A 13,522-nucleotide genomic window follows, 5' to 3' on the forward strand; every position below is an offset into this window, starting at 1 on the left:
CTTTTACTTGTAGGCAGGGCATTAGCACACAGGCAGGAGACAAGATGCCTTTCCACAAAAAAAACTACCCAGCTGTTTAATGGCACAGAAGCAACCCTAAAAAAGTTCCCAGTGACAATCCCTCAGTCTTTACGTGAAGTAATGTGGCTTTTTCACATTGATGCCATATTCTGCAAGTGCTGGTGTCAGGTCTTCCATGGTCAGTGTGTACTTCTTATCCTAAAGGGACAAGGAGTAGCGTCAGTCACAGCAAGGACGAGCTAAGCTGCCAGGCATTCCTCAAAACCTTGGGGATTTAGGATTTTTCCCCTACAAGCTGTGGTGACCCATACGTGCACAACTCCCCGAAGCAGCTGCAGGCCAGGGTTTGGGGCATTAACCAGCTCTTAGGTACCACACGTTTCGTTTGCTCTGTGCACACAGCTGCTCAATAGACAGAAAGACGTTGAGCATTACTCAACGCTATAAAGATAAATAACATCACCCTCACGAGGCCCGCGAACCACAAACGGAAGATGACTGGGAGAATTCCACTACACGCTCGCTCCCCATTTATGCTCTTCCCCAAGCATCAGAGTTTTGGTCGCTGTCAGAGGGAGGACGCAGGGCTAGATGGCCCTCCATCTGATGACGTGCAGCTACTCACACGTTCCTGTGAATCCATCAAAGCAACATTCCACAAACTGTGCTGCCCACCTCATTTTCTCACCAGCGCCCCTTTTCCACCAGTGGAGCCCTTGCTTATTAGTAAACGTGTTGACCCTTCAGGAGCACAACACATTCAAGACCCTCTACATTCTGCATCCCCGCATTCAATTAGTTAATTAGCAATTAACTCTAACAGGTGGACAGCTTAGCTTGCTACAGCCCCTGGAGAGGACGTTTCCCCTCATCCGAGCAGCCATTCTGTCCTTCTCTCACCTTGCTCTTATTGCGGGAGCTGCCCGAGGCTGTTCCCTTCATCTTGCAGTGCTGTAGCGCATCGTTGGCAATGTCAGAAATAAACTTCTGTGCGGCCAGAGAGATCAAACGAATGCTGCCCAGCAGAGAAAGAGAAGGGATAATTTCACACAGACAGCACAGAGCACCCCTGGGATTAAGGAATTTCAGGTGGGGGGGTGGGAGGGAGCATCCCAGCTATCAAACCCCGTAGAGGGCCCTCGAGGCCACGCTCTGCCACTTACATGCGTGGATCAGAGGCCTCAAATCCTGCTCTGTTGAGGTAATAGCCCGTGACAGCATCGGGGATCTGTACAGGAGAAAAGTTGGAGGAACTCCGCTCCCTGTGGCAGCCCGTCACCTGCGTGCCACCTGCCCCCAGTGCCTCCCGTGTACCGTGGGCGTGTAATCCTCCAGCTGCATGAGGAAGTCCACCAGCGGCGTCGTGGAGACCACCGGCTTCACATCCCCATTGGCCGCGCTGGGTGGCACGTAGACCCCGTTGGACATAGCCCCCTCCGGGGGAGCTGCAGCCACCGCTGCGGAGACTGGCACTGCGGGCACAGGGCGCTCAGCGGGCAGCTCTCCTCGGGAGCAGCCGCGGCCCTACCCGGTCCCCCCCGCCCGCCGGTCCCGGTCCCCCAGGAGCCCCGCGGTCCCGGGGCCCCGCACCCCGCAGGCACCCACGGGCTACGCGGACGGACAGGCTCGGTGCCCGAGCTCGGGGCACGCTCACGGGCCGCGCGCCCCCCCGGGAACACCCCTGTGCCTGGCTCCTGTCCTCGGGGCCCCCCCCCCATCCCCGCGCTCCCGCCGCCGGGGACCCCCCCCGGCCCCGTTCTCCTCCCTCCCGTAGCCCCCCGGCGCTCCCCCGGCTTACGAGCGCCCCGTATCCCGACCCTTCTGCTTCCCCGCCCCCCCCCCCCGTCCCGCCCGCGCTCACCGGGGCCCCTGCCGCCAGCCGCGCCGCCCTCGGCTCCCCGCGCCGCGCCGCCCACCGCGCCCGGGGCCGCCCCGGGAACGCCGCTGCCGACGGCGGCCGGACTGGGCTTGTTGTCGGCGGCGGGGGCGGGCGCGGGCGGCGCCGGGGCGGCCGGGGCCGCGGCCGCGGGGTCGGCCTCGGCGCTGCCGCTCATCGCCCGCCGCCGCGCGACACCGGGCGCCACCTCCCCCGCGCCTGCGCGCGGCGCGCCGCCCCATTGGCCCCGGCGCCCCTCCCCCCCCCGCTTCCCAGCGACGGCGCGCGGCACAGACGGAGACGGGAGGGGCGGCGCCACGCGGCTTTATTGGCGCCGGCGCCTCCCGGCTCGGGACCGCGCGGGCGCGCGGCGGCCCCGCCCCTGCCCCGGGGCGGGCGGGGTCAGGGCGCCAGCAGCGCCCGCAGGAGGCGGGGGAAGTTGGGGGTGCCCCAGCCGGTGACGGGGTCCCAGGCGGGGCCGGCGCAGAAGCCCTGTCCCTGCACGGTGCCGTCCAGGCAGGAGAGGTGGCAGCCCTGCGTCACCTGCGGGGACAGGCCTCAGCACGGCCGGGAAGGGGCTCCCCCTGCCCCCCCCCCCCCCCGGCGGGAAGACCGACGGGGACACCCCTCCTCCTCCCCCGCGCGCACACACACCCGCGGCCCACAGCGGGACAGGAACCCCCGGGAACACCCCCTCCCACGGGGCGTGGGAACCCCCGGGACACCCGCCGCCCCCCCAACCCAGGCAGCAACGGATCCACCCGAGGACACGTACCCCTGTGCAGCACCGGTATCCCCCCCCCCCCCCCCCCCAACGCTCCCAGCAGCGCAAGGGGACCTCACCCCTCGCAGGAAGGCAGCGGAGACACCCCCCCACCCCCGGGACACAGGTCCCGCGGAAAGGCAGCATACCACCCCCCCCCCCCCCCGGGACGCTGCTGGCCCTGCCCTGCCCGACCCCAAGCAGGAGACCCAGGCCTCCCCACCAGTACCCATGGGCACCAACCCAGCCGCTCCCCTGGCAGCCCCGGCCCCAGCTCACGTCATAGAGCGCGGCATCATGCCCCTGCTCCCGCAGCTGGTAGAGCGCAGGGTTGAGGAAGCCCAGGGGCGCAAGCCCCCGCTGCAGGCGCCGGTCGTTGATGAGGGCCACCATGCCCCCCACCACAGGCGTGGACGCCTGCCAGACACACGACTGCCTCAGCACCTGGCAGCTCCGCCGATGCCGACCGGCCCAGGGCTGTCCGTCTTCCTTACCGATGTCCCCGACACCCAGGGCAGCGGGATGCGGTTTGTCACCACCCAGTAGTTGTCAGAGAGGGCGGACAGGTCAGGGTAGGCACGGCCACTGCTGTTGTAGTAGGAACTGGGAGGCAGCTTCGAGGCCGAGCGCAGGAAGTGCCTGACTGCCGCGGCCTGGGGAGAGCGCAAGGCGAGGAGTGGGACGCCTGGCAGCGGAACTCTGCCCCTGCTCATCTCTGTCCCTCCTTCCCCTGGCCTGCGGCCCAGCCCCGGGGCTGCCTGTGCCGACCGTGGCCCATCGTCACCCCCACCAAGCGCCACGTGGTCCCCCCCGGGCCCCGGCGTCCGGCAGAGCAGGCGCCTCCTCACCTGGTAATCGGGCATGGGGAAGACATTGCTGAAGCCCCCTCCGCTAATGTAGTCCGTCACCTCTGCAGTCACCAGGAAGGGGTTCTTGAAGGACGTTCCGCCCACAGTGGTGACGTAGGGACTGGGGGGACAGGTGGGCATGGTGGGTGAGCACCCGACTGCCTGGGGCTGCAGTGGCACCCCACACGCCAGCCCCCTCCCCAGGAGCTGCACAGGTGCCCCCAGCTCCGAGGTCTGCAAGCGTCCCTGGGCACGCTGGTGGGGCTGACCCTCAGGAGACCCCCAAAGGGGCTCAAAACCAGCGGGAGGCAGCAGCCAGCCAGGGGCTGGGCCTCGAAGTGCCACAGCTGCAGCTTTTGGCTGGCCTCGGCTGCGGGCAAGCTGCAGCCACCGGCTCTGCGCAGACCTTCACCTCCCCGCAGGCCCCGGGTTCACCTCCTCACATCTACCTTGAGGCTGGAAAGCTGGGCCGGAAAGTGTGGTTCCCACCAGACACCCTTCTGCACCCAGCACCATCGTCACCTGCCAGCAGAGATGGACGGACAGGGTAATCCAGCAGCACTCGAGCTGCCCCTCACCCACCAAATGCTCCCAGGACCAACCCGGGGGAGGGGGTCTCTCAACCTCCCGGGCTGCGATTCCCAGGCAGGGGATCCTGGCTGCCCAGAGGCAGAGCATCCCTGTTTGGTGTTCAGCACAGAGGTTTCCCGCTGTGCCGGGAGCCTCGGATGCACCCGCGCCATGCCAGCAGCAGCACACACCTGAGGCAAACAGGATGGTCAAGCCCCGGGAAGCTGCCTTCATGAACTCCATGTTCACACGCTCCATGTAGGCTCGTGACAGGCTGTCCTCGTCATCTCCGTAGCTCACAGAGTGCACCCAAGGCAGCGATGACATGTTGCTGAGCAGCAGCAGCCAGGCCAGGAAGGGCTCCTGGCTCTCATGCCTCCCTGCAGGGATACAGTGGGGAGCAGGTTCTGCTCCTCCTAGGACACCAGGCTCGAGGGAAAGTGGGGGATAGCATAGGGGGACACCATGCCTCCACAGCACCACCAGCACCAGGAGCTGAAGGTCCTCCAGCTCCTGCCCTGCCTACAGAGAGCAGATCCACGGCACAGCTGGTTTGGAGCTCTCCTGTGAGCTCTTGCTGGCAGCACGCCCCATCTTGGGGATTGTCACCATGGATGGCACCTGGCTCCTGCTCTGCCAGCGGGTCTGGTTAAAGGGTCCCCCCGAACCCCACAGCAAGGCGTCTACACTCATGCCACCCTTGGCATGCAGGCAGCCACGCAGCCCTTCCGAGACTCAGCCAAGCCTTGGCCCCTCTAACCCAACAGTGGGTCCCAGAGTAGTCTGATGATGTACATTCCACCACCACCTGCCAGGGTCCCTTCCTGCCCCTCATCCTTCTCCATGAGGTCGGAAGAGCAGAGCTCCAGCCACCCCTTCTCACTCTCAGTTGCTCACGTAACTGCCCGTCTCTGTGCCCTTTCCACATCAGTAACTGCATGGAGGACGTGGAAGTTAATGCCGAGCTGTGTCTGCCTTCACCGTCAGGAAGACAGAGCTGGCAGTCCTAAGGGCACTCCATCTCCTGTTCAGCCAGTTTCAGATCTGGGACAGATGACACTTTGTCCTACGGCACCGTAGCCATGCTTGTGCAGACTATTTTGCAACCTTGTTTTCTCAAATTGCCTTACTCTCCTTTATCCACACCACTGGTAGATTCACAAGTGAGATCAGCTTCAACCCCAAAGAAGCAGAAAAAAAATAATATGACACAGTTGCTGTGCTCTCCCTCCACAGAAAGGCAGCAGAGTGGGGCAACTACTTTACATTGTGTAGTTGCGGTGTGGATGCCCCTGTTACAGGATACTCTGAATGCTGAAAGTTCACATGGGTTCAAAAGCAACTACACAAATCAATGGAAGACGATTTCCCTATGAGCTATTAGAAACCAGCGTCAGCTCCAACTTGGGAAGCCCAGAAGGTGTGTGCCTGTAGTAGCTGGGAAAGCATTCTGGGGATGTGCCACAGCCAGCGGACCATTCATGTATGCCCAGTCCAGGCGTTCCCCTTTGGCAGATACCAGATAGACCCAGTACAGCCATTTTTATGCAGAGAACAAGTGTTTCCCAAAACAGTGGACAGGTGTGTTGGTGCTACAGCAAGTGGGAGGCATGGAAGGAGTCACCAGGCAACTTTGGAGGGGAATCAGTACCTGCATTGCTGAAGACCCACGTGGAGATGTTGGCACCCGTGCTCATGATGTATTCCACATCCAGACTGGCCTCCAGCCCAGCCTTGCCCTTGCCCTGGTGCCCAACCACTTGGTCAACCTCAGAGCGGTGGCCAAAGCTGCTGCCAAAGAGCTGCATAAACTCAGCCAGGTCGGCCTGGTGGAAATACTGTTCCAAGAACTGGGGGAACAAGGAGCAGACAAGGTTATCTTCTCTTGAAATAACAAGGTACATTTTTTTCTCCTCACTTAGAAAGTTGGCCCAGCACAGGTCTGTGAAATGCTAGCCCACCAGGTGCTCCCACCAGCAGCTGAGGAATCCCCACAGCTGTCCTGGGACCACCAATGTGTGGAATTCCCATGGCCTACAGACATCTGACCCGGAACCAGTTCTACCAGTTACCTGGGCACAGGCCTGGCTGTTGTTTGGCAGTAGCCCAATGTCTCCTCCCGTCATGTTGTATCTTTTACGAAGGATGGAAGGTGTGACGCCCAGGTGGAAAGCTGTTCTCCCTCCATAGTGCTGCCTTGACTCCATTTCCCTCTTGGCCCAGGCTCTGTTGACCACCTTTCTCTCCGCAGGGAACCGGTGCAGGCCACCCACTGGTGCGCAAGCAAGCAGGAAAAGAAGAAGCTGTTAGGGCCCAGAGCTCCGGCAGGACAGTATTATGGCCCCTTGGCTCCTCCTTCACCATCCTCACTCAGGCTTTGTGTCTGGGAGGGCTGGCCTGCAGCAGGGCTTGGGGGACCCCATCCCCTGCGGCACCTGCCCCGAGCGCTGCACAGGAGGTGAGGAATTGCTCCCTCGGCTTCCTTGCCAGTCCTCACAGACATTCCCAGGCTGCACAGCTCAGCCTCCCCACTGCCAGGCCACTACTGCAGCTTGGCACCCCTCTGCTCTCCTCATGGAACAGCCATGGAAGCCCACGTGAAAGGGACTCACAGGAGGGAGTTTTTCCACCTCAGAAGCAGCTGCACATCCACAGAGACAGGCTGCACCCAAACTCTCTGCACCAGTAGGAAAAAACCTACTTTGCCTGCCGCCTGTCCACACCATGGAATCACAGAATGCTTTGGGTTGGAAGGGACCTTTAAAGGTCATCTAGTGTCCGTCCCCCCCGCAACAGGCAGGGACATCTTCAACCAGATCAGGTTGCTCAGAGCCCCGTCCAGCCTGACCTTGAACGTTTCCAGGGATGGGACATCTACATCCTATGCACAAAGCTCCTCAGGGCGGCCTGGGGCAGCTGGGACCACGGCTAGAGGGCCTGCCACACCGTCCTCTGGGACACCGAGATGGCCACTCCTGGCTGCTCAATGCTTAACCTCCCACCCACACCCCAGGCAGTGAGAGCTCTGGGCAGCCTCAGCTCCCCTGTGTAGGACGTACCAAAGTCAATGTGCTCAGCCAGCTCCTCCGGGACAGCGTAGGGGAGTGGGGAGCGCACAACACTGTGCTGGCCCTTCACGTAGCGGTGGAACTCAGCCCCTGGCAGGAGGCGCTCGGCCGTGCTGCAACACAGGGACAGCCACCGCGCCAGGATTTGCACCACTATCAGCGAGCCTGTGCAGCAGCATACCCGTTCTCTGCCCTGCCTCCTGCACCCTTTCCACTCCACTTGCTGCTGGGATGAGTCAGGGATGAGCTCCACTTCCCACCAGCACAGGTGACCTCATAAAGCAAAGAGCACCTTCCATACCCTACCAATTCCCATCACCAGACTGAACCAGAGCTCTGACGCTGCAGGGTCCCCTGCAACTCTACCCCCAGTCCTCCAGTGGGGCCTCTGTGGCCCCACAGAAGGCAAGAGGAGGAGCGGGGCTGGCCCAAGCACCTAACAGATGTGCACGCCTCGCTTCCAGTACTCCGGATCACTGGCTGTGACTCCCCCCAACACTGGGACCGGGCACACAGGCAGCTGGCTCTTAGCTGTGGAGCCCTCAAGTCCAGGCAGAAATGCGGCTCAGCCCTCCATCACCAGGACTGCACTGCAGAGCCCTGGGGCAGGGGAAGTCGCAGCAGGCAGGGGCAGGGTCTGGCTTCTTCTGTCTTTGTGGGAACGGCACAACCGCCACAGCGGGGCCCGGACCCACCCAGGGCTCACCTCGCTGGCATGCGGCACTCCAGGAAATCGAGGGTGGTAACACTCCTGCAGGTCTCAACTCCATGGCCTTGCAGCCACTTCAGCACTGCCATGAGCGTGGCTGGGGATGGCTGGACAAGGTCCCGCACCTGCTCCAGGGACAGGTACTTGCCTGTGAGGCACGGAGAGGGTCAGAGCACCCTGCTTGCAGGGCCTGATGGGGCCTGGCGGGCTCAGGCACACAGTCGTTACCATATCGTGGCGAGCGGGGGTCTGAGACAGCATCGACGAGCTGGGCGAGACGCCCCACACCTCGCTGCCGGAGGGCGAAGGTCAGCTGCACTTCGTGGCCGGGCTTCACGCGTCCGCCATGGGTCCAGCCTGGGGGCACGCTGCGGGCAGGCTGTGAGCGGCCGGTGGGCACCGGCGCCCCGTGTCCTGTCCCACCGACCCCGGCACCTACCGGAACGGCTGGTCACGCTCCAGGGTCGGCCCCGCGGCGCAGCTCCAGGCGGCCGCACACAGCGCCAGCACGGCGGGGACCCCCCGACACCTGCAACGGGCGGGCGGTCAGGGCAGAGCGGGCACCGGCGGGGACCCGGGCCGCCTGCCGCCCCAGGGCAAACCCGGGGACCGCCAGCTGCCTGCCTGACACCCCCCCCCACCCCAAGCCCCCGTCACCCCCGGGCCGGGGAGCCCCGCCTGACCCCCCCGAACCCCCGGTCCCCGTTACCCCCGCGCCATCCCGTCGCCTCCCGCCGCAGCGCCCCGATCACGTGTGCGGACGCATGATTCCCGGTCACGTGAGGAGGCCGAAGCCGCGGTCACATGGTGGGCAGGGCCCTAGAGCCGCCGGGTGCCTGGGTGCCCCCGGGGCCGCGGGCTGTGGCCGAGAGCACTGCGCCGGGACCCGGAGTGCCGGGACCGGTGCCAGCCGATCCTCCCCGGCGTTTCGCACAGCGGGGCCGCGCCGCCAGGCTGGGGAGGGGCAGGGGTCCTGCCCAGCACCCCCACCAAGGAGCAGATCTTTGTGGGGGGATGCAGGCCCTGGCAAGGGAGGGATGCTCTGAACAGCAGGGCCTGCACAGAGAGGGCAGGGCTGGAGGTCCCCATTCCGTGAGGCTGGAACCTGGCTCTGAAGGGTGGCTGCTGGGAAGGGACTGGAAGGTCTAAGCCCCCCTTGGGATCTGTTCCTCTGTGCCTACCCCAGGGCTTGGGACAGTGAGCCGTATGAGCAGGCTGCAGCCCCAGGGCATGAGCACCCAGGCTGTCCTCTGTGCGCAGAGTCCAGCAACAGCCAGGAGGCATGGAGTCGGTGGCAGGGCACATCTGCGCAACCTGGATGTCTAGGTCTGCCGCTGCCTGGCCCTGCTGGCATCCACACCACAGCCACCTGGGGCTGCATGCAGGGACGTGGGGAAGCTGTGGGCACTGGGTGTCTTGGTCAGTCAGGAGCACAGGGGGACAAGGGTACGGGGGAGGCTCAGGACTATAAGCACGTGTTCTTGCTCGGTCATGGGAGTGAGCTGTGAGGTGGTGATGGGCCATTCGGCAGGAGTCATGTTCACACCACACCGCCAAGCAAGTAGTACAGCCTGCTGTCCAGCTGGCACTGTCACAGGCAGCCACTTGGCTCCCACAGCTGCTGAGGTGCAGCTCTCAGCTTCCTGTGCTTGTTCTCTCAGATACTCGTTCCCACCTAGGAGCTCTCCTAATTAGGATCACAAAAGTGGTATTATGATACTTGCAGATCTCGGGGTTGTGGAAGGTTCAAGCAATTTTTGCAAGGGAGCTCTGGAAATGGTGCCTCAGTCATCCTTGGAGATTGTCCCCCTGCCCATGAGTCCAAGGGCAGTACTGGAGGGGGTTTTGGAGGTGGATGGTAAGGCAGAGGGTGCTGCGATCCCATCTGCCCCAGGCCAGTTTGGCTCAGCTAGCCTAGCCCTTGTCCCAGCTCTGGTCACATGCACAGACATGCTGCATACCGTGGCTCCAGCAGTTCCCAGTTGCTTTCCTGCTTCTGCAGAGCAGAGTCCAAGCCAGGAAGAGACGGACAATGGGAAAACCACCTGCCTGGCCCAGGCTGCCATGCCTCCCACGCCAGAGCTGGCTGTGGCTGTCCGGAGCTGCAGCTGCCAGGGGGAGAGAGGCCCGGAGGGTCTCTCTTGTGTTAGTAGCAGCACGAGGCACCACTAAAGAAGTGGGCTGATGCTTAGATTGTTGCAGGGTAGGTGAAGGTCCTTTCCTAGGAAAGGCCATGGCTGTAGCAGTCCTGCTGTTCACCTTCCTGCTTTTAGCCCTGCTGTACAGGCAGTGCTTTTCCAGCTGCACCAAGGGTGCAGCTGAGAGGTGGCGATGCCATTTGCCCAGGCGGGCAGTGTCTGCTGCAGACCTTTGGCCCTGCTCCCTTTGGGTGAAGGGAGGCAGCCAGGAGACCCACTGGGGCTTAATCAGCATCTTTCCTGTTCACAGAACACCACTCAGCATCTCGTTGATGCTGGGACCTCAGCCCGCGTTCCTCAGGCTCACCCATGCCCCTGTCTGGCCTCCTAGGTACTTCCCTGCCACCTTGAGGCTAGTTCATGTGTCTTCCAGGAACCTGCTGCTCCATCTCCACTCCTTGCAGGATGCCAGCACTCCTCTGTGGGTGCTGCCCATAGCATGAATGTCTGTGCAAAGCCCTAGGGCATTTCTGGTCCCTGCAATTAGAAACACATGTAGAGTTTCCATGCATGTGGCGCTGTGTGGTTTGCAGCAGCTGGAGCTGGTTGCCTGCCTGAAGCCGTGCAGTTGCACCCTGCGGGGTGAGGGGGACGAGCAAGGGGAGCTGTGTGGGGGGACACAGTGGCCTGGGAACACAGGGGAAAGGGCTGGGCATGGTGGGTGCAGGGCAGCCATTAGGGATTGGGGGCCAGGGGACACGGGGCCCAGTGCAGCAGAGAAGGTTTGGAGGGAACAGCCCAGCATCCCCTCACACCCAGCCAAGCCCTGTGCCCCCAGCCTCATTGGTGGGAAGAGCTTTCCACTGTGCCACAGGAACCTCCTGCTCCTGAACCACACGGAGGTAGCTGCCTGTCAGGGCTGGAAGACACCCGTCCTATGTGTGAGGGTAGTGCCAAAGCATGGGTCTGCCCAGCTGGAGGTGGCCCTGGGTGCTGACCCTTCCCAGGACCTTGTGAGGAGAGAAAGACTAGGAACGTGCAGGGAGGTGCGTGGGGCCCTGACGGTACCAGAATGAGCAGCTGCAGGGCAGAGCGCAGTCCCTGCACCCAGGCCACATCTGGCTGTTCCTAGTCTGCTGCACTGTGCTTCCAGCCATGCAGCCCTTGCTGCTTCCTTGTCCTGCACCTGCACACGCAGCCCTTCCCATGTCCCAACCCTCACCCTGGCCCACCACCTATGGGGTGGCCCACCTTCCTGTTCCTGGTTCCTGGCTGCCCTGGACCCCCCAGCCAGCTGCCCCAGCCTGTGTGGGACTGACCCAGCAGCTACAGCTGCAGCCTGGAGGGACTCACCACTGCTCAGCCTTGAGTCACGTTGGCTGGGGGCCTGGGGTGTGGGCAGTGTGCGCTGCTAGAGAGCTGCAGCCCACCCAGCTGTCCAGCTGGTTACAGCTTTGGGCAGGACTTTAAGTGGGATGAGATTTGCAGGAGATTATTTCCTGGATCTGTCTGGCCAGCAAAGATTAGGTTGCCCTGCCAGAGCTAATTACTCTAACAAGCATCTGCTGCTAGTCTGACTAGCTGGTCTGTGGCAGGCAGGGGACAAGAGAGCCTGAGCATGCAGTGAAGGTGCCAAGGTGTCCTTGGTGGAGCTCTTCTCGCCCCAGGTATGCTTGCGTGCTGTTCCTGCAGATGGAGGCAACTGTGCCCCCTCCTCTGGACAGTTGGGATCACCCGAGGTCAGGCAATGCCAGGGGAGAACAGTAACATCAAGGTCCTTCCTGATGGCAAAAGACCCCCTTGGTCTCAGCCACAGAGCGGAGAGCATGCTTGGCACGCACTGGCATTACTGGTGCTACTGGTCAGGGAGCTGGAAGGTGTTAGGTTATGTGATAAAGTAGCACAGAGAAACAGTGGCAGGCAGAGGAACCCCAATAACCCAGTCAGAGAACGGGACACCCTTCCCCAGCTCTGCCCAGGCTGTCACTGGCTCATGATCAACCCCATGGTCTGAGGGTGGCACCCATCAGAATGAGTGAATGGGAGCTGCTCTCCCCATCATGCCACAGACTGAAGGGGCACTGCCTAGGAGTATGGGATGTTACGAGAGGCAAAACACAGAGCATTTTAGGATTGCGTGAGACTTACTATGGCATGTTTAGCAGAGTGTCCTGGTTTCAGCTGGGATAATTTTCTTTCTAGTAGCTGGTATAGCATTATGTTTTGAGTTCAGTATGAGAATAATGTTGATAACACACTGATGTTTTCAGTTGTTGCTAAGTAGTGTTTATACCAAGTCAAGGATTTTTCAGCTCCTCATGACCAACAAGCAAGAAGGCTGGAGGGACACAAGAAGCTGGGAGGGGACACAGCTGGGATAGCTGACCCAAACTGGCCAAAGGGATATTCCATACCATGTGACATCACGCCCAGTATATAAACTGGGGGGAGTTGGCCGGGGCAAGGGCAGGGCAGATCGCTGCTAGGGAACTAACTGGGCGTTGGTCAGTGAGTGGTGAGCAATTGCATAGTGCATAACTTGTTTTGTATATTCCATTTTTTTTATTATTATTGCCATGCTATTATTATTATTATCATTATCACTATCATTATTTTCTTCCTTTATGTCCTATTAAACTGTCTTTATCTCAACCCACAAGATCTACTTTTTTTCTATTCTGTCCTCCATCCCACTGGGTGGGAGGGAGTGAGTGAGTGGCTGTGTGGTGCTTAGTTGCTGGCTGGGGTTAAACCACGACACAGAGGAACTAAAAGGTGAGGAAAGAGGCTTCAAGGTGGTTTGGGGGGGGAACAAAGAATGGGAAAATGGGATAAAAGTGTCTGGTCACATGTCACTGGATTGATGGTCAGTACATTTGTCTGGCCATGTCCTGCATCTGATGACTGCACAGCCTGTCCTGTCTTCTTCTCAAACTCAATTTCTATTTTCCTGGGTCAGGGGGGACTCCATTCTGTGTGCATGTGTGTGTCAGTGTCAGACGCATGGAGTCAGATCACAGGTCACAGGGCCAGTGTGCCCATGGTGCCAGAAACTGGAGAGTGAGCATAGGTGCGTTAAGTCTGCCATTGCTAGCAAACAGCAATCTGGACAAGGCAGTGAATAGGTGAAGTGGTGTGGGAGGGAGGGGAGAGACACAGTGTGTGTGTGGGCACATGCATGTACCTGTGCGTGTGCGTGTGTGTCCATGTGCGTGTGTGTGGCAGGACCACAGGGGAGAAGGCTGCCAGCAGGATCAGGAGAGTCCTAGACAACTGCCAGAGAGACCATAGGGTATGGAGATCAACTGAGAACCACTTGTGTGTCTCTGTCTATCTGTGTCTTACACAGCAGTGGGGGAGGAGATCCAAAGGCAAGCTACTAGGTAGACTGATTTTCTAAGCCCACTTACCACAGGGATCCACAGTGTGTGTGTCTATCCGTGTGTTGGTGTCTGTAATGGGGGTGGAGGGGTGGGGCGTGTCTGTAGCAACTGGAGTGGGACTATGGCCTGAGGGACTCATATGTCCA

General features: G+C 61.1%; 2 protein-coding genes across 3 annotated transcripts; both read right to left on the bottom strand.

Annotated features, from left to right (window-relative positions):
• Window positions 1-49: 49 nt before the first annotated feature.
• Window positions 50-2,075, bottom strand: TAF10 (TATA-box binding protein associated factor 10). The gene is made up of 5 exons (XM_049823187.1): window positions 1,883-2,075; window positions 1,336-1,493; window positions 1,185-1,249; window positions 922-1,036; window positions 50-219 (listed from the first exon to the last, which is right to left on the bottom strand). The coding sequence occupies exons 1-5, from the start codon at window positions 2,073-2,075 to the stop codon at window positions 130-132; spliced, it is 621 nt and encodes a 206-aa protein (XP_049679144.1). The 3' UTR covers window positions 50-129.
• A 176-nt stretch (window positions 2,076-2,251) lies between these two features.
• TPP1 (tripeptidyl peptidase 1) lies at window positions 2,252-8,650 on the bottom strand. Of its 2 annotated transcripts, XM_049823179.1 has the most exons (13): window positions 8,565-8,650; window positions 8,295-8,384; window positions 8,084-8,223; window positions 7,853-8,003; window positions 7,138-7,259; window positions 6,151-6,350; window positions 5,730-5,928; window positions 4,270-4,458; window positions 3,958-4,030; window positions 3,509-3,629; window positions 3,155-3,313; window positions 2,940-3,077; window positions 2,252-2,440 (listed from the first exon to the last, which is right to left on the bottom strand). In XM_049823179.1, exons 1-13 carry the CDS (start codon window positions 8,573-8,575, stop codon window positions 2,300-2,302), a joined length of 1,734 nt encoding a protein of 577 aa, XP_049679136.1. In that variant the 5' UTR covers window positions 8,576-8,650; the 3' UTR covers window positions 2,252-2,299. The 2 variants fall into 2 exon arrangements, with proteins under 2 accessions (XP_049679136.1, XP_049679137.1); XM_049823180.1 differs by lacking the exon at window positions 8,565-8,650 and having other exon boundaries at window positions 7,853-7,980.
• Between the last annotated feature and the right edge of the window lie 4,872 nt (window positions 8,651-13,522).

Source organism: Accipiter gentilis, chromosome 19 (assembly GCF_929443795.1).
Source record: "Accipiter gentilis chromosome 19, bAccGen1.1, whole genome shotgun sequence".
NCBI lineage: Eukaryota > Metazoa > Chordata > Aves > Accipitriformes > Accipitridae > Astur > Astur gentilis.